We start from the raw sequence: 27,544 nt of genomic DNA on the forward strand, positions 1-27,544 counted from the left end.
TTGTGTTGCGCTTAGTATTATACTTCGGTGGTAAACAGGTCATACTAAGCGAATCACAATCATGAAATTTCTCTTATTTTCAGTTATTCTCGTCAAGCAGTCAGTAGTCAATAGAGAGATTACAGGGGCTACAACCGTCACCCCAAATAAATAGCGTCGTGACAACTGCGCCTGCGCCAGATGCAAGCGGGGTTTGTGTTTTGCGTAGTCCAAGCTTGACCAAAATTCTTGCTTTTCCTTTTTTTTCCGTTTTCGTTGACTAATTTTTAAAACACATTTATATTTTTCATATAAGTGAAATGCGGGAGGCGCGCTGCTTCCAACTGCGCAGTTACAGCCTACCCTGCCTACTTTGACCCAAATGTTTTGTGTGAATATGGCTGCGGCCATAAATGGTCGCGGCTCTTGCCTAGCAACAAGTCTGACCTTATTTAGGAGTCACTCTTAGCGTTCGTGAGAAACAAATGATCATGTAGGCTAATGCTTTCATCTTATGTAAATTACAAAGATTGAACAATAAATCAACGCACTTTTCGAAATCGGTTGTTGATTGGGCAGCTCGTAGGTCCAAAGCAGGAAGGTTCTTGGCTGCGATCTCCAATTACCCCTCCCCTGTCTTGCGCTAGCGTATTCCAACTTGCGCCTGCGAATTTCCTAACCTCATCATCCCACCTGACTTTCTGCCGTCCTCGACTGCGCTTCCCTTCTCTTGGTATCCATTCTGTAACCCTAATGGTCCACCGATTATCCATCCTACGCATTACATGGCCTGCCCAGCTCCATTTCTTCCGCTTAATGTCAACTAGAATATCGTCTACCCCCATTTGTTCTCTGATCCACAGCTCTCTCTTCCTGTCTCTTAACGTTACTCCTAAGATTTTTCGTTCCATTGCTCTTTGTGCGGTCCTTAACTTGTTCTCGAGCTTCTTTGTTAACCTCCAAGTTTCTGCCCCATATGTTAGCACCGGTAGAATGCAATGATTGTACACTTTTCTTTTCAACGACAGTGGTAAGCTCCCAGTCAGGATTTGGCAATGCCTGCCGTATGCACTCCAACCTAATTTTATTCTTCTGTGAATTTCTTTCTCATGATCAGGGTCCCCTGTGAGTAATTGACCTAGATAAACATATTCCTTTACAGATTCTAGAGGCTGACTGGCGATCCTGAATTCTTGTTCCCTTGTCAGGCTATTGAACATTATCTTTGTCTTCTGCATATTCATCTTCAACCCAATTCTTGCACTTTCTCGATGAAGGTCCTCAATCATTTGTTGTAATTCCTCTCCCTTGTTGCTCAATAGGACAATGTCATCTGCAAACCGAAGGTTGCTGAGATATTCGCCATCGATCCTCACTCCTAATCCTTCCCATTCTAAGAGCTTGAATACTTCTTCTAAGCATGCATTGAATAGCATTGGAGAGATTGTGTCTCCTTGCCTGACCCCTTTCTTGATAGGTATCTTTTTACTTTTCTTGTGGAGAACCAAGGTAGCTGTGGAATCCTTGTAGATATTTGCCAAGATATTCAGTATATATAGTATATATATATACTGAATATATATACTTTAATCCGGATTGCTTTGGCCGATAGCGGCAGACAGGTTAGTCGCACAGAACTAAGCGCAATAAGTTGTCGGTTAGGGAGGATGAGTGTGGGTTTAAGCTGAAGCCTCTTCGACGGGTGCAAATAAAGTCACTTCTCTCTCTCTCTCTCTCTTGCTGCTAATGTATTACTACTCGAAATTATATATTAAAAAACAAAGTACGCTTGTCGAAGACACCTATATTTTGTGCGATCGTATAATAATATTTGTCGTAGTTTCGCTTTCTAGCCGTAGTGCCGCTGCACAAAGGAAAGGTAAACCGCCAGTGACAAAACCGTCGCAATACCTTATTAAAAATTCAAAACTTGTACTGCTTCCGGCGGCCCTCAAAACCGACGTACGCAAATCATTTTGCGGTCCCGGCTCTAAATCTGTGCGAATACTGATACTGCTCGCGTATATACTGTCGTACTGCCCATGACTGCTGCTCATAGGGCAGTAAAAATTTTTGCCATCCTGCCCACGTTCTGAGAACCCATACGACGCAACCGCATTTGCCGTTCCAGGAGCCCTGCAATCGGCCTAAGTCACCTTCTCACTTGCATCAGGATGTGCACAAAGGCGTATTTGAATGCGAAAGCTAAGTTTGTCTGTGTGCGGGAGAGTGTAGTGGTCAAATTCGCAGCCGTATGGACCAGAAAGAAAGAGCAACGCATCACGACTACCAATGACTGGCCGAGCATTGCGGATGTCGCAAGCACAATGCCCGGTCGAATGCGTTTGAGACGACGAAAGGAAATGCGTGGAATGACGCACTTGGAAGAAACCCCACAGGCCGAGATTATGTTGAATGTTTCTCGTGGCCCGTGTGTGGCTTACGGACATTAAAACCCGTAAATCAATCAGACGGGCCGGAAAGGGCAGAAAGAAATGAGATCATCAACGAGAGCTGTCGCGGGTCGGCTTAAAATCTTTGAGCAGGCGTTGGCTGAGGCATTAATTTGCGCTGCTGAGCACGAGGTCGCGGGATCGAATCCCGGCCGCGGCGGCCGTATTTCGATGGAGGCGAAATGCAAAAAACGCCCGCGTGCTTGCGTTGTAGTGCACGCTAAGGAACCCCAGAATCAATCCGGAGCCCTTCACTACGACGTGCCTCATAAACAGAACTAGTTTTGGCAAGTAAAACCCCAGAAGGAAGAAGACGCGCCACCCCGACGCGTCCTGCAGGCAGGGGCGGATTCAGGGTATATAGCATCAACCGGGGGGATTTGATCCCGCAACCTCGGGCTTAGCGAGTTTTTCAACGCCTTAAATGCCTCATCAGGGGATCTTGCAAACACGGCCTGCGGTACAGAAAGTCACGGGAGCTCGCCTGACACTGTTCTCGCGTTCGTCGTCGTCCACAGCTGGCTCCGATGCCGCTCATCATGCGAAAGAAGAGGCAAAGTTAATTAAGATAGAGTTAATTCAGGCACTCGAACTCACGACCTTCGGTGGGAGTCGCACCCTCGACCTTTGATGGGAGTCGAACCCGCAGTGTTAAGGCGCGAAGTTAATTGAGGCATAGTTAATTAAGGTAGCGTCAATTAAGGCACTCGAACCCACGACCTTTGGTGGGAGAAAACAAGTAATAAGTAACAACGCATTCGAATGAGAATGTCAAGTAATTTAATGAATGTCTCCTGAGCGCGCAGGCTTTCGACTTCACCCTCTTTGGCGTATGCTAAAGTGGCTGTCGATTTTCCTGTTCTGTGACGACGACAGCGGCCGAAGGTTGTCATCACGCAGTCGTTTGTCGCGTCGTCGTTCGGCCACCCCGTCGTTCCCAGCTTCAGCGTCGGCTTAGGAAGAGGAATATGATGCCCACCATCGCATCGCTCGCGCTGCAGACAATGAAGCTACGAGGCTATAATTAAGGGGAGGATAGGAGGTCGGTGGGTGTTTATATCGGCGCGTCACATTAGTCAAATGCGTCGCCCTCATATGTCGCGCCGTCTGCCGCAGTTCAGCCGAGCAATGGCGCGTGATGTACTACAGTGGACTGACGGGTTTATTGGTTCGTTGATTGATTACGAGGGGGCGTCGCTGCTTTGGAGGAGGGGTGTCATAGGCTTCGCGGTGAGAGGTCTTTCGCGGTGGCCGACACGTTGCCACTTCCGTCGGAAGGACGGTGGGCGTGGCGCTGGCAACTTACACGTCGTGCGGTGACACCACTGCTGCGCGCTGTCAATCATTCGGCGCGTGCCGGTGTCGCTAGGCTGCCACTTTGCTGTGACCTCCCGTGCGACGCGAGTTAAATGCAATTTCACGTGTATTTCCTTTCGCGGCATGAACCCCTTCGGTCACGAATTATGATCGACTGTCGATAAATGCGTTAAATTTACATGATTTTATGTCAAGGTGCTGCAGACTCCATTAAGAGCAAGTCAATGGGGTAGAATGACTCTTTCTGCATTTTATGACGAGTCACCATAATTACAGAGTGATTAGGTGTGTAATTATTCTGTGCTCAGTAATGATACTTTTCTTCATAAAAAAGAATTGAATCACTAGCGCGAATTACTTGCACAAGATAATTATTGGTTGCAAGCATTACTAGAAAAAAAAAGATATATTTCGCAATTGCTACAGAAACGTCCCACGTCACACTTCTCGTCAAACATCGTATAGTGCCTTCTCCAAAGCGAGCTTCGGTAGCGATATGTTTACCTCAGAACTAAACTGAAGGTATACTTGAGTTAAGCAGAACGTTTAATTTACCCCAAGATTAGTATTTGTGGTCTATTTCTTGGCACGACTGCACAAAAATGGCAAAAATAAATCGCGTCCACAAATGTCTACACCGCGACTGAAGGGTTTAAAGGAGCACCGAGTCACATGATTTAGAACACGCAGAAACCTTATACCGCCCGCTTCTCGCACCTATAAGAGGATGACAATTAGTAAGAATGAAGGTTGCAAAACATAAGATATTTTAATTTGATACTAAAGTCATCTCGCAATACAGGACCTGGGGTCATTGACGTTACCGTGACGTCACGACAAAGAACAGCATTCGATCACGTCGTGTAGCTACATGTATGGTGTCGTGCCTATAGCAGCACTTAGCATTTACGAGCAAAACTTAGCCAAGCCTAGCAAAACCTGGAAGAAGCTTGGTCTATCACCTGCTCCGCTGTTTACTCCAGCCTTGCACCGCTAGTGTAAGCTGCCCACATTTGTTTCGAAGGGATAGTTTAAATTTTCATAAAAAAGAAACCTAGGGCCAGAATTTAAATTTAGGCGGGTCGGCTATTATTCATTGGTTAAACTGCAGCGCGGCATAAACACGAAGGACACGGGAAGCTTTCGTGAAAACGGTGCTTGTTTGTGAACTTCCTGTGTGACTGCGTCTTTCGTGCGCGCCGCAGCTTAAGCAGGAATCTAGGCCAGGACGTAGCACGGCTAAATCTCATGCGATAGCATACTCCGACTGTAGCGTCACGAGCGACCTTGCAGAAGTTTATCAAAGTGACGTTTCTATGCCTCGCCTGTCTTTTGCCATTCCGTGCACACAGTGGCGCGATCACGTGTACGCTCGACGCATCTCCAGTTCAGTTAGATACCTCCAAAGTGGGAGAAGTCCGCGCCTAGGATGCTATCGCATTAAAAAGAAAAATTCGGATGGCTGTTCAGCCTCTAATTGATGTCGATGAAAGACAAAGCCTTGCTGAGGGAATTGGCGGGGTGAGAACTGGGTGTATGAACCATATAATTTATTGTGCGAGCCGCGCTGAAGCGACAACGTTTGATCGACATCAACTAAAAGTACTAAGGTCCGTAACATTAAATCCCCAACGTATCATTTTTGATACACTGAGCGCGATATCAACATGCTGATTTAACCGCGGTGGCAAATTTAACGGAAAGCCCATAGTATAGCGTCGTTGATCTGCTGGAGTGAATTTTCACTTCTCGTGAGTTCGGAAAACGAAGTAGCAGGTAATTACTACATTTATTAATTATAACTCGAATAGGTATTTTATTGTTTGTTATACAAATGTACTTTCCGTGGGCATGCAGAAATAAAAGCGAGCAGATTTTTTTTAAAATGCGGATTGGTGTTTGGGCTCTCTAGCATCAATCAACAATGCTTCCAGGAAATTTGTAAATGCTGGTGGGCGGCACTTATGTGAACGTGACCTTCGGTGTTGTTCTGTCCGCGTGTCATCGAAGGTTATTTTCGTAAATGTATATTTGCAGTGAATTCTCAAAGCTACAGTAGAGGTGTCGAGCTGAACATGGCAGCTATTGCGTGGACGCAGTAGTGGTTACAGCGGGACCCTTAACGACTGTCTGGTAATATAGCGAGCCCTCAATTGGTTAACAATGTTGAAACGTTAACTGGGAGAATGGTAAAGTTGGAAGCGCTTGCTTCCTGCATTACTTCACTTCTAAATGATCTAGGACACTATGAGCTGTTAGAATTATTCAATAAAAGAAAGAGAGAAAGAGAGAGAAAAAGACGCGCTAGAACTTTTTTCTTACCTCTTACTATCTTATGAGAGCGCCTGCCATTTTCGCGCTGAGGCTGTCCTGCCTAGAATAATCTTTTAATATGGAAGTGCGATGTTGAGTACAATGCGGCTACAAGGCCAGTTTCCTCCTGTACATCGGAGCCTATATGACCTCTGTGTTCAGTAAACTATACCACGAACCTTAGCTGAAGTCGTCAACATGTGTATACTAATTGCTGTATTAGAAGTCCCACCGTTGTCCTTTGCATCTGCTTCGTGCCTGCGTTATTTTCGTCGCATACGTGGCTGAAGATGCACTCATTGGCTTATTGCTGAGAGCACAGAGCGCAGGTTGGCGCGCCGTGCGGTTCAGGTTCGCTAACGGCGAAGAAAACGCTAGACGCACGAAGCCAACGAACATAGTGTTACGGCTATAAAACTTCGCCTCCTCCGTATACCAGCTCCTCCGTTACCGTATAAAACTTCTTCGCCTCCTCGTAACAATGTTGAGAAAGGGTGCAGCTATAGGGCTGAGGGCCAGCTCTGGCGGCGGCAATGCAGATGTATAGCATCATTTTCCAGCCGCAGGAAAGCATTGAGCGTGTCCGTGCGTATAGCGCAGGCAAAATACCATGCACGTGCCTGCTCACACACACATGCCGCTAGTTCGAGTGCGTCTGTGCGCGGAAAGGGGGAGGTCGTGGCAGGCATGCGACGCCGGCTTTGTCAATTCGCGACTCTGGTGGCGGGTGGGATAATTAGGCGCCAGATGGCGCGTCTGCACGAGGAATGCGGCGCCGCGCCCCCGTTCTGTATAGCACACTGTATACAGTATACATCCCGTCTCACTGAGACCCGGCTATCGCCGCCGCGCTGCTGCAACTCGCGTGTTTGGGCTGCAGTATCTGGCATTCACGCGTGCATAGATGAGGGAGCGTGTGGCTCTGACGTCGTGTGGCACGCTCGACTTGGCTTTGACGCGAGAGAGGGAGAGAGAGAGAGCGCGGCGTGAATGCGGCAAAGCTCGTGCGGGGACTGCTTTGGCTTAAAGCTTAGCACTGCGCTGTTTAACTGTTATAGTTCTGTCGGAAGGATGACGGGCATAATCAGCTCGAGCAGCTTGTGCCTGTCGTCTTTTTGCCCCTTTAAATGTAGTTTTGTTCTACAGTGTAGCTTCGGTTTACAATGGAGGAAGCCAGCACTCGAAATCTTGGGCGCCATCTTAACGCTCTTGTGCACCGCCAGACGGCGCAGCGCTTGTGCTGGTTGGTTGTCTCCGCGATATACTATACTGAACGAGGTGGCACCATATAATAACGAAGAACCTGGCGGCACACCCATAGGCGACTGCGCTGCATTAGATGACGGCGCCCAGAGGTATTTGTAAGATGGCGCTTATAGGCGATTCGGATAGAGGAAATTAACCGGCCTGAGAAGCGACGTTAATTATCATTATCATCCCGCGACAACACAAGCGCTATACTGTCTAGCTGCATGTGTTGAAACCCTATTTTATCAAAGAGAATTCGGAGACTGTTGCATTAGTGAGCCGACACTATACTGGTAGACGTTGCCGAATACGAATTCTTGTCAGCTAGCAAAGCAATTAATGTGGTTAAACTTTAAGCGCTTTCAATTCAGCGCGTTATCATAATTAATATACATTCGTAGCACCCGTGTTTTTTGATGCACATTAGTCTGTATATGTAAATCTTAGTGTCTATTTTTGCGCGTATAGGGCGTAAAGAAAAGAGGGAAATGAAATAAAAAGGAAGAATTATATATACTTGGTATGTACGTGTCTCTGACCGTGTCACTATTGCAAAGCCCCGCCCTGTGGCTCATATTTCCGCTCACTTGACCAAAGATGTTACCTTTAATGCGGTCATTCACGTTGTGCATACGCGATCGTCGACGGTGTGGGTACGAACTCGTTACGCGCTTACGTTGCCACTGCACGTGTCTCTATTGCTTGCGTGCCTGCGTTCCGTCGCAGTGTCCAGGTGTCGTATACGCTCTGTTATTAAGTGGTCGTACCGCTTTCCGCGCAAGTGTTCGTATATATATATATAATATATATATATATATATATTGCGAGGCAGCTGTTCAACCTCGATATATAATACACGCACAATGCGAATATTGCACTGATCTCCTGCTCTGCTCGCAGGTGATGCTGGTGGGCGACTCTGGTGTGGGCAAGACGTGCCTGCTGATCCGCTACAAGGACGGCTCGTTCCTCAGCGGAGCCTACATCTCCACCGTCGGCATGGACTTCAGGGTCAGCATGGACAGGACCCGCTTTCTTTGCGTCCCTCGCCTTAGTGTTTTCACTGCATGAGCGGCTCTTCAAACCTTGTTCGTTATTGGCTGTTAAGCAAGCACCTTATTCGCAGTCCCTAATCATCCGCCGCCGTGACTGAGCGAACATTGCATTGCTCAACTCGTAAGCTACAGTTCGCAGCGTTACACTGTGGCGTACATTCAAGTGTTGCTCGGTGACAGAAATACAATTATTCAATAATTGAATCAAGCGATCGATCGATTGATCATTGTCAACCAACCAGGCAATCAATCAATCAATCAATCAATCAATCAGTAGTCAACCTTAAATTCAACTTGGGTGACTTAATGTGAAAAAAAAACTTTAGGTTGTGTGTAGAGTTTATGGCGGGTTCAACTCCTCACTGGTTAGTCAGTCAGCAAGAGGAGCCAGAAAAGGCAGCGAGTTCTGCCTGGAGTGCACGCGTCTAGGCGAAGGCGAGAGAAAGGGCCTAGCTGGAGCTACGCTGAGCTGGAGGCGTCTACCCAGCGGGCTTGTTCGCTGCCGTCAGTGGCTTATTTTTATTGTGTTCTCCGGAGAAAAGCTTCGGTTTGCCTCTCATCAGACCGGTACACCGAAAAGAACTTAACCATCCGGTTGTGTCAGTGTTGTGTTTTGCTTCGCCGCTTATTAGCCGAACATTGCGGCGAAGTACTAAAAGAGAAGCGCTCTGGCGGAGCAATATCCGGCAGGTTTAACGAAGCTTTAGGTCCTCCTCATTTGCCCTTTTGCGTTTGCTTCGCCGCATATTAGCCGAGCATTGCGGCGAAGAAATCGAAACACCCCGGTTTCGCTGAGCCGACATATCTCGCGCGCTGTCGAGACCACCGCGCTAACATTGGAGATTTGGTTTGTTTAGTTGTAGAACTCGTATAGGCGAGTACTTTACGATGACTCACAGAGTATTATTATATCAGCAGCAGTGAATTACAGCATATACTTATTTAACGCGGTTAGTTAATGTGCCCGTTTGCCGTCTGGCGTACGCCGGTATGTTCTCGCTTTTGTATTTGAGACGAGACCTGTTACCGTGCGAATAAGTTTACCAAAATAATAAGTCGTCGAAAAATATGCAGGATATGAGTAATACGAATGTGCCTTTAAACAGCAAACTGCGTGTTCGATGCTTTCGATATTTGGCGCATCACTGAAGCGCTCGAAACGACACCATTTACGTAGATTTCACGTTATGGAATACCACACTGCGACACTCGTACACATCTCGGAATCGCCACACTTTCAACGATGGTTCTGGTGCGTCTTTTATTCGGCGGATTATCGACCACTCGTCATATCCAATCCCCGGGGTACTTGGCGAATAAGAGTTGCCGTTTATAACTTATCGCAAAGCCAGCGGTATATAATATTCGCCCGGAAGAATTCATATATTTTACGTGCTTCATCTCTGAAGGATGGTTTGCTGGAAGAGTTGGTATTCCATTCTTGAGGCGAGCAGAGTGAAAAAAGACTTTAATACGAAGGCAGGGGAGACGGACGCAACGCTATCTCCGAGCTCGGAAACGAGACCAAAGCAAACAAGGGCTTCGCCGGGCATCTGCGATGAGGGAAGGAGCAGGTCCGGCCAATCCGCGGAGGGCCAATAGATTCGAGCCCGTTTCAGGGGGGACGCCAAAGCCGACGTGAATGATGCGCACTGTATATCCATCGCCCGACCGCAGACCGCCAATGGACTGGCCAAGTATCGACTCTGTATCCTTTTGCGCCAGCAGCCGTGCAAAGTCGTGCCTGGCGGAGCTGGCCTTGAGTCGTGCACCGAGCTTCTTCTGGCCTTCTTTCCGAATGTGCCGCCTTGGAGCAGCTATACGTTTTATTGCGTTCCAGTTTATTTCTGGCCTTCTTTTCTTTAGTGTCCACTGCGTTTGTGTCCGTGACGAATGGTCTTCGGACCCGGGGTGGAGCACCACGGTGCGAAGTTTGCGGCGAGCCGATTACCTCGCTGCTGCGCTTGCAGTAGCAGCTCGGTCGAACCTCGATAATCGATATAGCAGTGTCCGATGGTGGCGCACAGTGGACACAGTTGCGTGTGGACTGCGTATGTGCGAGGTGCACTGTGAGGGGGCGTTGTTTCCATTGCCTCCAAGTTTTCTCTCTTGGGTGTGTGTGTGTGTGCATCGATATGCCTTAGGCGTGCTTTTCACCGTTCTTTTTTTTTTTTTTTTCTGCTCGCTTCGCGCTCGGGGTGTGGAACCACCGCGCGAGTTTGACGCATTTGACGATTTCAGAGAGCGAAGACGACTGCTCCGTAAGTGATGCGAAGTGGGAAGGGCAGCTTGAGGAACGTGGTCGGTCAACGTAGAGCGAGCGCGTCAACGCTGAGCGATTGCGCGTAGTTTAAAGGCCCGAGATTAACTGAGCGCGCTCGCGTCACGTCGAAGAAGACACGCGCGAGCGAGGAATCGGCGGCTGCGCCACTGGGACACATCGTTTCTTGCGTTGGCACTTGCACATAGCTAGCCTCGTTCTGCAAGTTTCCACGTGACGCATTCTATCGGTACATCCGCTCCTACGAAAGCGACACTAATTGATTGAGTGGGGCAGTTCGATTTGACATCGTTTACACCGTTTTTTTTTGGCGAGCCTATAATTGGTGCTTTGATGGGCGTGCGTTCGCGTACTCTATAGACGGGCCGAGGTTTCAGCCGAAGCCTGCTTCGAGGCAAGGAAACAGAGTGTGCGAAGACGGCGTCTGGAGCTGAGTGTCGACGCGAGGCGTCCACATTTATTGAAGGACATGTTTGCCACTATAATGACACACATAAAAAGTAAATAGAAGGCACCTTGACGACGGCACGGGCCACTATCTGTTTCTTCCTTTTTGGCTGTGTCCTAATCCGCAGACGACAGAAAATGAAGACAGAAGCCGTGGAAAGCAAAAGTAAAACTATGTGTTCTTTTAGTTGAAATGTAGAAATGATAAGGTAAAGGAAAATGAAAACAGAAAGAAAGACGGAAAGAAAGAAACAGCCACTGTGGCCAGCTCACTATCCACCTATCTTTGGTGAGTGAATTCAATGATTAAATTGACGTTGCTTCTTATTCTACCCTTTAATTCGTGTGCGCAAAAAAGGAGCCGGCTTACGAGGGCGATTTGAAGAGGGCGCCCGAAGCCAACGAGTGGAACTGAAACGTAGGGAGAGCGAACTCGAACGAATCATCAAAAGAGACGAAAGAAAAGAGAAACGCAAATTACCCGGTTTGCTATCCTACACTGGAGGTAGAAAGATAAGAAGAAAGTTGAGAAAGAGAGAGAAAGACGAGAGCATAGCCGCTCACGGTCACCGCACAAAGCAAAGCTAGCATGCAGCAAAGCAGTGGCTATAGAGAGCAGTGAGAAAGTCGCTAAATTTACAGAGTTTTTAGTTAACCTTAACGGCGACTTTTTCTTTTTCGGAGTCTTAGCGACTTTCTGGTGACATTTTAGCAACGTATATAGCCTATATATTTTTAGCAACGTATATACTTCTAAGACACACCAAAGAGCTTATTAGTAAGCCATCTGGAAGCATCAAAGCTGCCTTTCTGGGTGAAGCACAAACTTTAGACCTGAAATTTTTTTTAGAAAATCTAGGCTAGAGATCCTTTCCTTTTTCACGTTTTGACGGTTGAATGTTCGCCACTGGAGGTAATTCAAATACATGTAGTTAAAAAAAAAGCAAATAGACGTCTAGGAGGGAACAGTTGAAGCATAAAAAAGACGAAAATCCGAGCCATCATCACCATCACTTAGCGGCCTTTCCCTAAACGTGGACTGTTTCCGACCGCGCGATGTGGCGACTTCTTCAAAAAAGAAAGAAAGTTACCCACTCTGCTCCGCATGCCTTAATATTGTAGGCAGAACGTTGCATAGCCCTCGCGCGAAACACTGTTCGCTACGGTTTGTTCATACCTTCAGGGTGGTGCCGATGTTCATGCGCGGCTCGTAAAATTAAAGTGGTTTCATTCATTTTTTTGTTTTTCTTTTTAAGAACGAAAAGTCGCCGGTAGTCGTTTGCGTTCGACTGCACGGAAGCGGAGGAGACGTTTGGAAGCGGGAAGGGGAGACGTTTCACAATCTGCATTTTTCAAATAAGCCCGGTTTTACGCTCGGTTTCCCGCGACGAAGCTGTAATTCGATACGGCTGGTCTCGGAGGCTGAACGGCGCCCACCCAGCGATCCGTGCAGACACGCCGCCATATTAAATTATCTGCCACAACCGAGGAGGAGCCAGATAAGTGTCGTCGTCGTCAAACATGGTCGTGCAAAGGAACAGACCGTGAAACGTCGTTTGCGAGCGAGGTTTAATCGCTTCTGCAGAAGAATCGCGAGTTCCGCCGTGCTATCGAAAAGAATTTCATTTAACCGCACACGTTCTGTTCCGTGTGACGTCTGTCTCCCTATACAGTTCCGTGCACTGCTCGGGACGCTGCGCGGAGGTGTCTGCTCAGGTGCGCAGGACGAAGTGCTTCGGCATTCCGCTTTTTTTCTTCTTTTTTCCCTTTTTTTGAGTGCATATTACGCGTACGTATTTGATCCTCTGGAAAAAGATCTAATTGTGGTGTTTAACAACGGTCAAAAACTGCGCAGTGGGCTAAAGTCGCAGTGGAGGGCTCCGGATTAAATTTGACCGGTTTGTCATTGCAATAGCAATTATATAGACACTCCAAGCGCATTTATGCCGTCGCCGTGATGTTCCCTATAAAGTCCAAGCACGATAACATCGGCCCCGCGCGCCGTACGCTGTATGTGTGAGTGAAAGCTAGCGAGTGTGAACCGACGATCGCGGCACAATCTCGCGCGCGCGAGGGAGGAAGTTCGAGGTGGAAGCGCGCCGTCTTCTTTCGCGCGCGAGGCATTGGGGGTGGGTGGTGGTGGGGGTTCTGCTCCGGTGGCTGCTGCTTACGGTGCGGCCGTGCGTATCTTGGCAGCGACCTGCATGTGGACAAAGTGCGTCGAATGCCGGTAGCTTCGTATGCGCTGTGCTTTCGACGTTTAGTTCGCGCTGAAGCGAGAAACAGCGCGAAGGTCTAGTCTATAGCTCGCTGTTGCGGCCGCGCTTCCTCACTCCAGCGTTTTGACAGCGAGTTTCCGCGGTCATCGAACGAGGTGGGTTCATGTTTACCTGAGCGCGCGTGACACGGTGCCTGTTAATTTAGTTAGTAAGCGAGTGTTTACAACTTTATACGGCCGATAAAACTACTATCTTTACTACGTATAGCTGTCTACTAATTTGCTATCGCAGTCGATGCTTCGCCTTTTTTTTTTTACAATTCACGGTATATACACGAGCGTGTTTGTATTCTGCCTTCATATGAATGCGGCTGGGATTCGAACCCACGATCTCGCGCTCAGCGGCGCACGGCGTCATAGCCACTGACCTACAGTGACTGTTTGAAGCTGGCATTAAAGGGTGAAATGTGCGATCAACAGACTCTTTGTGTGCCCTTAACTGTCTCGGGAATGGCAGCACTAAAGACCGGGAAGGAAAAATGGGTTTCGACGAATTCAGCGAAAGCATCATTTTTACCTGCCTAGCACCCGAAGCCTCTAACAGCAGAGAAATCGGCTCGCGATTATTTCATTTTCTGTTCACCGATTCCGTCATCTGTATTATTCCCTTCAGTCATGAATTAGGATGGACTACCGATAAGTGTGTCAAAGTTGCATAATTTAATCCCGAGTCACTGCAGGCCTTCAGTCATGAATTAGGATGGACTAACGATAAGCGTGTCAAACTTGCATAATTTAACCCCGAGTCACTGCAGGCCCGTGTATGTGTAGCACTACACTTTAAATAATTTACATCCTTATAACCTTATAAGGACCTTATAACATTACATCCTTGTAAGGGTGATAGTTATAGACACATGTGCACCGTTATTCACTCCTAACGGCGTAAATTATTTTACAGTGTAGTGTCATCCGAGCCGCCCTTCTTGTCCGTGTGCTCTTCACGCAACCCGCAAAATGTGGCCCCATCAGTCGGACGTGCCACCTTACCTCGCGATGCATGCTACGGAGATTTGTGACAGTTTAGGAGTGGATTGTCTCCTAGTTAAAAATAAAATGTTGAGCTTCGTCTATAGAGGAGAATTGACGGAAAGGTCAGGTCAAGAGGTTGGAAGCTAGAAGCCTCTCTGCGGTTGCTTCGTTTTCATTACTGCTGTTGTCACAACGTAAGCGTTAACTACAAATTTCATTAATAGGCAACGTATGAAATATGACATAAAACATGAGTAGCAAGAACACTACAAGCTGTCCCTCGCCATGCCTTGCGAATGAACCCGTAGCCTGATGGGTTTTCGTTAAACGAGAACCACGTTCGCATTGTCATCGCACCACACTGCACTCCGCTGACACAGCTACTATTTATTAAACTCATTTTCACTTCTTCATGGCAGGACTATGTTGCTCGCGAAACTTACAAAACTTACAAAACTCTTACAAAACTTTTTTTTTAGCAGTTTGACTGTGGCATGCGCACTTTTCGCTCTTGTAGAACAGCTTGCTGTTTGTTGGCCTGCTTCGCGCGTCGCTACGCTCAGCCTATTCGGAACATTCGATTTTTTCGACTTCAGTTAGATCTTCTGAATGCAGGCTTTCCGTGCAGGCAGGCAGGCTTTCCTGGGAAGGGCTCTGCTTACTCCCGCTCCGGAGCACAAGCCTCTCGTGTTGTTTTCCGTTATCTTTGAGAGAGAGAGAGAGAGAGAAACAACTTTATTTATCCCATCTTAAAGGGAAATGGGCTGCGAGAAGAAGGCGAGAGAGGTTGTCCTACTCGCGGTAGGCCGCCTCTACCACCTCAGCCCACCTCAGGATAGCTTCCTGAAGTTCGGGGTTATGGCTGCGCATGGCAGCCTCCCACAGCTCCCGACTACTTAAAACTCTACAAAGGTGAGGGGGTGGGGAGTGGTTCTTGCGTGGCCACATAATGTGGTTTAGGTCCGCTCTGCTAGCGGGACAAAACTTGCAGGCTGAGGTAGGGTATATTCCAGGGTGAATTTTGTGACGTAAGGCAGGGGATAGAAAAGTGCGAGTCTGCAGTCTACGCCATAGCACCTCGTGTATGCGTGACGACCGACACATTAAAGGTGGGAGGGTTCGGCGACCTAGGCGGTAATGCCCGCAAATGTCGTGGTATGAAAGTAACTTGTCTTTGGAGGTGAATGCTGGAGGTAGATTATTGGCGGCTGAACCGTCCCCTAGCCTAGCCTGCGCTCGGTTCGTGAAAGCTCGAGCACTTGCGTGGGCCGTTTCATTGCCGATTAGGCCTGCGTGAGCAGGTGTCCAGATTAAACTCAGAAGTTGGGATGGCGGATTTGAACTTCACGTCTAGCGCCAGCCTGTTTATCTTTTCATCGTGCACCGCACCACGCGACTCTCTTGCGAAGGGTTAGTCGATATCAGCGAATATGAGCAAACACACTTGCAACTGGTTGGATACTCCTTCCGAACTAGCTCTTCGTCGATGCCTCCGCAGAGCTTTACACTGTATGCGCTTGTTCTTTCAACCATTCAACACCAGGACACTCTTGCTTGGTGGACTTTTGTGGCATATCAAGTTCTTGCCTGCAATGGGACACATATTATTGCGATAGCAATTATATGGACACTCCAAGCGGATTTCTGCCGTCGCCGTCGCCGCCGTGAGGTTTCGTATAGAGTCCAAGGGCGATAAAATCGTCGCCGCGTGCTGTCTGCTGTATGTGCGCTTGAAAGCACGCGAGGGACGTGCGCTTTCACGGGGAGCGAACGCACGGCGCGTCTTCCGTCGCGCGAAAAACCACGAGAGAGGGGGGGAAAGAAAGAGAAAATGAGAATGCATTAGCGCCGAACGCTCGCGGTGTCCGTTACTGCAGCAGGCGTCTCTGGCGGCGGCTGATCTCGTCGACAAACCTCCGAGCCACCGCCAGAGGCACCGGCAACAGTCACCAACGCCGCGCGCGTTCGGTGCGAATATGGGCAAAACGTCGACGGCGTCGACAACAGTTCTGCGCGTTGCTGGTGCTGCTACATGTCCAAGTTTATACAGCTGATAAAACTACTATCCTTACTCCGTATAGCTCTACTAATTTGCTATCGCAATTGATGCTTCGCCTTTGGGGTGAAACTGCGACATTCTTTTAGTAAACTAACGTATACAAAGGGATCAGAATAATCCTGATGGTACAATCACTATAGAAGCGCTATAACATCAGAACAGAGAGGTCCCATGTTCAAACATTGGCTGAGGTGGATTCTTTCATTAGTGTGGCAATTTACAGCACCTTGCCGTGGTAACATTCCGCCACACACGAAGCTGTTAGGCGAGTTTTGCGCTTTTCCTGAAGTCCCTGTAATATGTTACATCATTTAAAATACAAAGACAGGAATGGAGAGGCACGTTAACAGGTGAATCAAACGAAGTAGAAGCTATATGATATGATTAATAATAATCGGGCCCCTCAGTTCCCTTTCTTCTCGTTCTTTATATATATATATATATATATATATATATATATATATATATATATATATATATATATATATATATATATATATAAGCGGAAGCACGTTATCACGAGGATTAGCCAACTAGAGATAAAAGAGAAGGAAATATTTGTTTCAATCAGTCTTGGAATCAGCTCCAGGGCCGACTTTCTTCCGCTCGAAAGCCCGCACCGAGAACGGATTTGCACTCTTGGCTCTTCTCCGCGTGCTTCCCTGTAGTGCAGAGAAACGGCCTTCGGGGGCCCAGTCGTGTGGGCCTCTTCTCTGGCTTCTTCGCGTGTGCTGTTGCACGTAGCGCTGCCGACTAGAATGAGAGGTGCGAGGCTTGGCCCTCTCCGGTTGCAAATCGATGGGGCTGGACTAAGTTTAGACTCTGCCGCTGTAGGCTGATGCTGTCCCATGCGCGATCGCCCGCTCGTAGAATACTGCTTCCGGCCGCCTTCTCGTGACATTGCGCTCCAGCGGTTCTTGTAATCGCGCTTCTTTGGTCTGGCGGTTTGTTCTGTGCGTCTGTAAACAGGGCACCCGTGGCACTCGCCGGAGCCACAGCCTGTTCGTTGGCAATGGAAGGGCACAGTCTGCCAATCCGTTGTCGCTGGCGCTTTTGCACACGCGAGTTGTGGCGAGTGTTACTCGCGTCGTCGTTCGAAAGTCGTCAGCGCCGAGAAATTGCGAGGACTGCGACATTTGTCCGAGTACCGGCAATGGGCGTGCACGACAAACGGAACTATAGCGCCGAGTGGCTCCGCATCTGAAGAGAGAGCTTGTGGAGAAACCACCGAACTAAGTTTAAAGTGTATCAGACAGGGTCACCGACGTTTCGAGTTGTGGTTCTGTGTTCGAAGAGGTGGGGTCGCGGGATGATGCGCGCAGGTGTGTCTGATTACAGATTGTCACACGTAAATTTATAATGGCCATGGTGCAGGTTCCTGCGAGTTTCGGTTGGAGCTGCGTTCCCTCGATCGAATGCGTTTAATGAGGAACTTCCGCACGGCGACACGTTCTTATACTTTACCGAAGAAAATTCGGGCATCCCCGCGTCCCCGACCTACTTGCGGTACTCGGCGATTCTGCGTTGGATGGCGCACGCTCTCTCTCTCTCTTTCTATCGGGACAGTGTGTGCTTAGCTCGCCGCACGTTTGCTTTTACACGCTTCCTCCATTTTCTGTAGAGCAAATAACGGGTTCTTTCCGCCTCGTCTTCCACTGCGGCACCCTTTTCCGTGTCCCGGAGCCCTGCAGGCTGCAGGGCCCAGGGTTTGTGAGTACGAAAAGCCCCCCCCCCCCCCCCCCCCCCCCTCCCTCATCGGCTCGGTGTCACCGCGCGATACGGGAAAGAGTTCGGACGGCGCGAGTGGGCTCTCCTCGGGCGCGGTGAATAATTATGCAGTCTCTCGCCATAGGCCTTCGCAGCACGGGGTATGGTTAGCTCGGCTGACGAGGTGGACAAAGACGTCCAATCTCGACGTCGAACTTCTCTTTCTGCTTGTTTTTCGTGTTCCGTGGTCGAGAAGGACGAGATATCAGTGTCACGTTCTCGCGGGGGGGGAGAGAGAGAAAAATAGAAAAAAAAACGCTACATATAGTAAATGAGCCGCGAATAAGACGGCGCAGTGCTTCTCGGCGACGCGTACTCGTGGGATTTGAATAGGAGTGAGCTCGGCGACGAGAGATTGCGCAGCGAGCGCGATTGCTCCCGTCCTCTCGTCGCGTGCGGCTGAATCTGCGCGCTCTGTCTGTGGCGGGCGGCAACAAGTCTTCCTTATATAAAGACGCAGCCAGCGCACTTCCTTTAAGTGGACTGAGTTGCGGCTCTTTCTGTTCTTCTTAGTGCGTACCCTTGTTGCTTCTCTTCCTTTTCTGTCACAGCTAACGAGAAAGCCGACGCGAAGGGAAAGGACAAAGAGAAGAAAGAAAGAAAGAAAGAAAGAAAGAAAGAAAGAAAGAAAGAAAGAAAGAAAGAAAGAAAGAAAGAAAGAAAGAAAGAAAGAAAGAAAGAAAGAAAGAAAAGTCAGGCAGGGAAACGGCTTGTTTCCGGGATTGGACGTGCTTTGTCGGAGACCGGCATCCGAGGCCAGAATCTGCTCGGCCGCACGTCTCGCTGTTGCAAACTCGGTGTGGAGGAGCGTTGTTCGCGAATTGCACTCTTTATTCGTCCATTTTACTTCTTTTTGTTCTTTGAGTACTTGTTTCCATATCGTCCACCGATTTTTGTTGATGCTTTTGTTTATCGGGCTCGAATCAGCTCAATCGTACGTCTATTTCTTCTTTATGAGTTGAATTGTTTTATTTCGACCACGCAGCTCCGTACGGATGATTACTTGTTAGATCCACCCGAAGTATATTCAATTGTTGCCGAAGTGCTGGGAAACGAAAATATTCGTTTCGCGCGGCTTGGCATGTCCATCTTTAAAATGCCGGAGCCATATTCGAGCGCTGCTAGAGCTCGTTCACGCGTCGTCATACGGAATCCTCTTAAAATTCTGCTACTTAATTTCCTCTTTCACCATTTTTGTCATTGGATTGGCTTGTTTGATTGACTGGTGTATAACCGCAGCAACTGTAGAACGTGCCGCTTTGTGGCTGTTCTGTTTTCCAATACTGACTGTTTAAGCACATTGCGAAATGCGCATAATTGCCGGAACGTGTTTTATTGTGACAACAATTATATGGCCACTCCAGGCGCATTTCTGCCGTCGGCGTCGCCGTGATGTTGCGTATAAAGCCCAAGGGCGATAACAACGTCGCCGTATGCTGTATGTGCGAGTGAAAGCGTGTTGGGGTGAGCTGAAGATGGTGGCTCAATCTCGCGCGCGCAGAGGAGGAAAGCTGTTTGGGGGAGGGGCACCGGGAGGAGGGGAGGGAGGCGTTCTAGTCCGGCGGCGGCTGCGTATGGCGCGGCCGCGCGGGCCCCATCTTGAAAGCGATCTGCGATGGGAAACAGAGTGCGCCGAGTGCTGATAGCTTCGTGTGCGCTGTTTTCTCGCCGCTTAATTCGCGTTGAAGCGAGAGGCAGCATGAAGGTCAATTCTCTCGCTGCGGCCGCCACGCTTTCTCACTCCAGCGTTTTGATAGCGAATGTGCGCGGTCATCCAGTGAGATGTGTTCATGTTTGCTTGTGCGTGCGTGACACTGTGCTTGCTAATTTAGTTAGTAAGTGAACGTTTACAAGTTTATACGGCCAATAAAGTTACTATCCTTACTTCGTACAGCTGTCTACTAATTTTCTATCGCCATCGATGCTTCGCCTTGTGGGTGAAACTGCGACCTTTTTTGTGTAATCTCTATGAGTGTCCCCGCTTCAGTGTGCCCAGGAAAGAACTTTCAAGAGTATTAGATGGTGTTAAGGATCCTGGGACATTGGCCGAGACCGTCCTCAGCGCAGAAGGCTTTGAAAGCGTCGTTGCGCTTCTTGCAGGGATCTGCATGGTCTCAGAGACAGACTTTAAGTTGTTCAGTATTCTTCATTTTTTGTGCTCTTCTTTACATATTTTTACATATCTTTTCTATTATCTCTTATTCTCCTTGCCCCTTTCCCCAGTACAGGGTAGCCAGCCGGTCTGAGAACTGGCTAACCTCTCTGTCTTTCCCTCTATTCCTCCTTCGTCCTCCTGCTCATGCTATCATTCTTTAATTAGTTGACAATTTATTGTTCTTCGGAGAAGCCGGTGTTACTATGGTTGCCAGAATTTACAATTTCATCCAAATAAATCACTCCCACCCGTATGTGTGGCAGAACTTTTATCCCCAAAGTTTCGCAATGTAAGAGGCCCCGGCCATAGCTCGAACCGCGGTTGTAGGGCTAGCTGAATCGCTGTTACACAGCTGAGGAAGATGAGGCGCAAATATTCCGCTCACAACTGCCTTTCCCCCTTTCCCTTTCTTCCTGCTACCTTCATGCCCGAGTGAGCTCTTCCTTATCCACTTGCACTGTGTCTTCTGCTTTCGTGCTTGGCGAAAAATAAAAGTATAGCGTGACAGATGAATGTCGGAATTGCCGCCGGGCGGGCCTGTTTTGGAAGTTTCATTAAATTCCGGCTAGGTCGCCCCCGCTAAGCCACCGTGGAGATGGTCACGCGTTTCCACACTCGGCGGATTTGCGGATATATCCTCGGGGTCTCGCATACTGTGATAACATAAATTTTACTCGAATAAAACAAGTAAAAGAGCGCGCCCTGACGTCTCGCCAAGCAGTGCGCCAGAGCAGTCAAACCGAAAAAAAAAAAAAGAAAAACACGCACGGACAGCTGCAGTCAGCGAATGCGGCAGAAGCTCTAAGGCGCGTATATATGCAGCTTACCGTCAGCAGAAGGATTTTTCTTGCGTCCTGTTTCAGGAAAGCCGTTGGTTGTCTGCCCTAAGGCTATCTTCCGAAATAAGGTTTTTTTTTTTTATTCTCTTCATTTCCTTACGCCTAAAGAAATTCCCACCTGGAGTTGTTGCCTGACGCTTCCTCTATCACAACAGGGGCATTCATCATCGTCTGACCCAAACCAATTTCTCATTTTGAAGGCACGACAGAGGAGAAAAATAAATATGATCCAGGGTGTTCGCTAGGTCGGTCTGTCGAGAGATCTGAGACCGACCCGTTGACCGATTGGCAATACATGACGGGGTATTGGGCCCGTCCGTCCATGAACCACGAACTCTCTCGGGCTGACGATTATATAGCAGTGCTGAGGCAATTTGCACACAGTTCGCCTGTCACGCAGCAAATTTCCGGGAGAAAATATATTTACTCAGCCATTTAATATGTATTTGTTGGACGGTGCGCTAGCCGAGTGGAAGAGTCAGATCGGGCGACATGTCCGCGCTCCTCATTTTCGTTTGCACAAAGGATAGTATTGTTTGTTGAGGAACTAGTTTAATGTTGATAACAGTGTTTATTTCATTTAATTTATTACCGCTTTAAGTGCCGGAAGGCATTGCATATGGGGTAGCGAGCACATTCAACAGTTATGAATGCAAGTTACATGGCGAGGTATAACGTCCCGAAACTGCATGCGCAGTAAGTTATGAGGGAAGAAGCCACAGTGAAGGGTTTCGGGTTAATTTCGAGCACCTGAAGTTCTTTAACGTGCACCTAAGTGCACGCGTGCTTTCGCAATTCGCCCCCGTCGAAATGTGGCCGGTCATCATCGTTCTCAGCAGCATGACGTCATCGCCTGTGAGCCACCGCCGCGGGTAACAGTTCTCACCGCCCCGTGTCACAGAAAATCCGTCGTTGTCCGTGAGCTAAAATTTCCATATATAATTAGATATATGCCACGCCTCTCTATGTGACATGCGAGGCGTGCGGGTTATATTAATTGCCACACCATTCTATCACTAAAGTTGCTCATACCTTGGCTTGCACTCTTGACGAAGCTATTCCTCGCAATTTTAAGAATGACAGCCCACAAACAAATGTCACGAATCAAAACACCGACATCGCATGCCTGTTATGTTAAATCTTCTCAGACTGAAATATTAAAAGTGCGAAACAATAACAGAAACCTGAAAACGATGTAATTTTGTTGGCGCGGCTGTGGACTACCTCCGGGATCGGCCCGCGCAGGAGGCCCCGTTTTTACCAGAAAGCTCGTCTTCGTGCATCGCGTTCGCCGCCAGCGCTTCCCGATAAACATTACGCATACATAAGCTGCAGTTGTCGGGAAGCGTGAGAAGCAGTCCGGGAGGGATATTCGAAAGCTATCGCGTTCCACTCTTAAAGGCGAAGCTTAAGCGTCCTCCAATTTTTTTTTTTCACCTGCAGTATATGCACAATATGCAAGGCGGCGTCACGAGGTCTCGGTCGTGTTTTGCCGGAGGGGCCGCCCGAAAGCCACCGCAGAGTAATGGTCTTCCGCGTGTGACGTCCGCACTCTGTATCGCTGACCGAGCGTCGCTTCGCCCCCGCCTCTCCTATATACACTGTTCGCAAGGCGCCATCTGTGAACACGTGCGTACCAGTGTGTGTATGTAACAGCGGCGTCATCAATATTCTCGCAAGACCATCGTTTTCGTTTCCAACGCCACGTCTGCCTTTCGTTCTTCGCGCAGTGCCGCTTCCGCAATGATTGTGCAGCCTCGTCCCCGCTTTGCGCGAACAAGTGCTATATAGAGCACTCAATCACATTTGCGTCCCCCTCTGCCGCGAACGCCCCGGTCTCCATCCTCCCTCCCCGGTCTCCCAACGCAGCCCGAGGGCAGCAATCGGAGGACGACGCGGAAACATGCTGACTGTCGGAAGCGCGTGCGCGGAGTTGTTCTCTTCGTTAGCAGCGACACGGCGCGGGCGTTTCACGACTCGAAAGACCGACTACCAGGGTGAACTTGTAAATGAGCAGGAAACCAACGAAAAACAAGGGAGGAAGCGGATGGGACTAGTTCTGGGCGACTGGGCATTCATCATCGCTATGGACGGACGTGGCTTCTGAAAATTCCGAGACGTCGCTCTACTGCCGCTTCGACATGGATAATCTGTAGAGACGGTGATATTAGCAGTAGCTCATGCACGCTACTGCTAATGCTTTCAGTCGAGTACTCTTTGCGGGCTATAGTTGGGTAATGTACTACATGAGAAGGGCTAAAAAAGAGAAATAGGACAGAGCGCAGTGTCATCTCTCTCTTTGTTCTGATGACTACTTGTTTCACTTTTTTTGTTTTATTTTTGAAGCAAACGACATCTTTGCTTCGCCTTCGTCTCAGGCGTATACAGTTGAAACAGATGTTCACTGCTTCGCATGACGCGCCAGTTTTTTTAATTCGCTCATTCGTAGAGATGCTGCATCCTTGGGTGTAGCGTATAATCTCGCTCATTCACGCGACCACGCTCGCCTGTTCGTTAATTGTCGTGCCGATTCCACGTGCGCGAAACCTGTTTCTTTGGAACCCAATCGCTGTGGAAGCTCTGCAGCGTCTATCGCACGAACATCCACGCTCTTGGTTGTAACTGTAGAGTTTCCTACCATGGTAATGATGATTAGTACATGGATTTGTCTGATCTTCGTGCTCGGGGCTTCAGACGTCCTTGTGGCTTCGTTTAGTACGCTCTATCTGAGCCTAAATTTCAAAGCAATTTATACTTTTTTTTTAATGCAGAACGTAATAAGACTCTGCAAGCACGCGTAATCGCTGCTCATTTCAGTGGTTCCGCTTGTCCATGCGTCCGTTCGACATGTTTTTTTAACGGATAAGCCTGCATAGCCTATGTCGTATGCGAGACCGAAATGCAGAGATAATAATTTCCTCAAGATCGCATTTCACTCAAACGATTACGCACGTAAAGGACATTTACGATCGAATGTCAGCCGGATTGGTACCCACCTTTGATTAGGTGTTTAATTTCTCTTTTCAAGTTTTTTGCTATGGAAGATGTTGCTTTGTGTAACCTTTTATTTGTATGTACTGCTCGTTGACCTGTGGTTGCTTATGACCACCTGTTGCTCATATTATTGTAAATAGTTCCTGTACATATACATCATTTCATTCATTGTAATAAATACCATGTTTAACGAAATGCGTCCGTGGCGTAGTTGTTTCAATATCGTGCTTCTGTGCTAGAGGTCCTGTGTTCGAATCCCTCCGTCGGACAATTTTAATAATGCTTCTCTAATTATTTATAACGCGGCGCTTTCTTAAGAAGTCACAACCTTGCAAAGTCACGAAGCCATTTTTAAAGCCAGTAGGACGAAGTTTAGGCAAATCCACATCATTCGATCCGATGCTGGCTGAACTGCCCTGCTTGCAGCTACCGTAGACAGTTCCTTCTACAGTAATTGCATGAAACTATGTGGTTTCAGCGAGACGGTAGGGAGGGGACATTATGCACACGCATCGGGCCAGCACAACGAGACGTGGGCGGCGCGCAGTGACAGCTAAGAGGCATCGCTCGGCGCCTTCGCGAGTTGTGTGTGGGCGGTGCAGAAGGAGCGCTATTAGCGCGTGCTGCAGCTCATGCGATAAGGGGTCTGCGTCCCGCGATACCAACTCCACCTCGCTGTAGTTGCGTGCATCGCGTGCAAAGCCTGAGCAGGCACCGGTTAACAAAAGCTGCTCTGAAAGCAAACGCTGTTTGCTGATGGTCAGGGTTATGGCTTTAGCATACCCACCGACTTTTCTCATTTTACCGTAAAGTTCAGGATCTCGAGAGCTTGTTTACTATTCTCGTACTGACACAAAAAAGAAAATACGATTTTTAATTTGAGTCCAGTGCCGGGAAAAACTGATTTCGAAAGAATACAACAGTTGCCGAGCGATTTTTCATAGCCTGATTTTTTGGACTCCCTCGATTACTATGTACATATACGCAGCAGAGGCACCCTTCTGTTTTACCCGATTAATAACCGCAAGCGAAATTTCTGGAACCATCACGTGAATATGTCGTAAACTTCGTAAGCATTATTACCTGTGGTTACTGTAGAGAAGAGTGTTACTGTTCAGAACATTCCTGCAGAATAGTTAGCATTTTTTAAAATAAGCAGTCAACATCATGAATAATTAATACAACACGTTTCAGTATTGCTTACTAAATTTTAGTATTTTTCTGGATACGACTGTAATGACTTCCAATTTTTAAGGTTGGCAAGTCTGCTATCGCGTATTATTGGTGACTTATTTGCAAAGGGCGCTCAGGCAGTCACGGGTCTTTTGCTTGCTCACAGCGTCCCGAATTTGCCCCTATAGATGATTCGCTGCTGCTGAATTCCCCTTCCCCCGTTCAGGGTAGCCAACCGGAACTACACCTGGTTAACCTCCCTGCCTTTCTAAGCATCATTTCTCTCTCTCTCTCTCTCTCTCTCTGAATTTCCCAACGTTGCGCGGTTTTAACGGCACGGAGTTTCCGGCCCGTCTAGCGCGCGCCTTGTTTAGCACCGTCGACCGAGTGATTTCTGGCCCCCATGTCTCATGCAAATGCGCTGCCATGCGTGTATGAATAACTTGCGTTCCGCGCTTCAGAGACACGCACCGTCTCGACAGGTTGTTGTTGCCTGCTAAAACATGTTGTTCGTTAAATCCTGTTACTTATATGCTAAAAATGAATACATGCGAGTTAGATGGCCTTCCCTATCACATATATGACTAACACACGAAGGGACAAACTGGTGCATAGGCAAAATGAAAATGACAATAAGTGAAGTACAGCAGTAGAGCAAAGCCGCCATGACGAAGGAGTATAGTTGTATTATAGTATAGGTAGTAAAGGTTCCTCGGGGTCCGCAGGTTAAGCAGTTTCACCCCGCCCACGCTTCCAAGCTGGTCTGCCCACTGGCGTCGCTAGGCTATATGCGAGCACTTCCTCCGAGCTCGGTCGTAACCCATCTCGGAGGCGAAGTATTGGGGCGCTTGCTGCTGCTGTTTTTGTATGCCCGACTCTATGAGGAATGTAGACTGAGAACCGAGTAGTGGCTTATTGTTTTATTCAGCAGGATGGCTATAGTGAGCCGCGCCGGCTCAATACCGCACGGCGTGCTGTGCTTTTTCCACACTGCTCATATTCAGCTGAGTGCCAATCGCGAGGTCTCGTATAAGGGTTCCACGCGGGATGACCTTTTCGCCTAGCGGAACCCGCCCCGGGCCAGGAGCCGCTTTTCAATTTAGCGCTGAAAGGTCGCGCAGGTAAAAGTAATTCCAGATACTGCGTTGGCGCGTTCGGCTAGGGTATACTGTAGAATACGAGAGCCTTTGTCTTACCACTCTCTCCCACTACCTGCAGCCTCCTCTAAAGGCTGCGAAAATGCGTTGGAGGTTAACAGTGCACGGTGGCTGCAGAGCGGTGGCCCAGTGATGCCGGGCATATTGCGCAAACCCATTGGATCCAGCTATAACAGTAGAGCCTCTCTTTCACCTGCGAATTTTACGTAAATTGGCGTTGAACTAATCATTTTTTTCTCCCATTCGTGTAGTTATAGTTTTGTCGTCTAGTAACTGCGACAATATGGCACTTTTGGCTGCCAGAGAGATCGCTATCCTGAATTCTTACCTAAAAACACTAAACGAGAGGGCAATATAAAAATGTGAAAATGAGTATAATCAAACGCCTTCACAATCGTTTAGAATTAAGGAGTCTCGCACTACGTACAGACTACAAGCATAGTGAGAACTTGACATAAGGTTGAAAATGTAGAGATGATGCGTAATACGCTTCACAGTAAGCGCATGACACGTGACAAGCGTAAACGAGCCTCTGCTCGTGCTGAAATAGTTAAGTTATCAGCAAAGCTCATCATAAACCCGAAGGCGAGCTGGCTTCTTAATTTCACGCACAAAAACCTTTGCTGGGTTGGCAACGACGCCCTCATCGATACATCGTCCAACCTGTGTCGTCGAAGAGCCCATGCAACTTTTGTCTCCGTGAGCTTCATCATTAGATTGGGTCATGCGGACTGTACATTTTACGGCGCCTTTATATAGTCATCCGAAGATGTTCGTGAAAGCGTGTTAACTTAGCTGCCACGTACTTATTGCGAACAGGCGGTGCTGTATCAATAACGACCAGGTGGCCGAAATGAGTTTGTAATTTTCGCAGGACTTTCGTGCAGGATGATATCTTCCTTTCGTATTTATGTTAAACAGCCTGTGGCGGTATATATATAGTTCTGAATTTCCCCACGCCGCCCGAGAAATATAAGAGGCCCGCGACGAACGGAAACTGATCATTTGCATTTATATTCGCGTTTTCTCGAGAACCGATAGCGAGCCGTGTTCCCGC

The 27,544-nt window shown here is 48.3% G+C and overlaps 1 protein-coding gene across 3 annotated transcripts in view; it reads left to right on the forward strand.

The window, feature by feature from the left end:
• The window catches only part of LOC119453000 (ras-related protein Rab-37), a 134,923-nt gene that overhangs the window by 32,162 nt on the left and 75,217 nt on the right, over positions 1-27,544 (forward strand). For 2 of the 3 annotated variants that reach the window (XM_037714977.2, XM_037714974.2), the window contains one exon: positions 8,211-8,321. The exons of the other annotated variant lie outside the window; for it this stretch is intronic. In XM_037714977.2, the coding sequence (XP_037570905.1) occupies positions 8,211-8,321 (111 nt within the window). The remainder of the gene's footprint in view (positions 1-8,210; positions 8,322-27,544) is intronic. 3 annotated transcript variants of the gene reach the window in all.

The sequence above is a fragment of the Dermacentor silvarum genome, chromosome 5 (genome assembly GCF_013339745.2).
Source record: "Dermacentor silvarum isolate Dsil-2018 chromosome 5, BIME_Dsil_1.4, whole genome shotgun sequence".
NCBI classification, from domain to species: Eukaryota; Metazoa; Arthropoda; class Arachnida; order Ixodida; family Ixodidae; genus Dermacentor; species Dermacentor silvarum.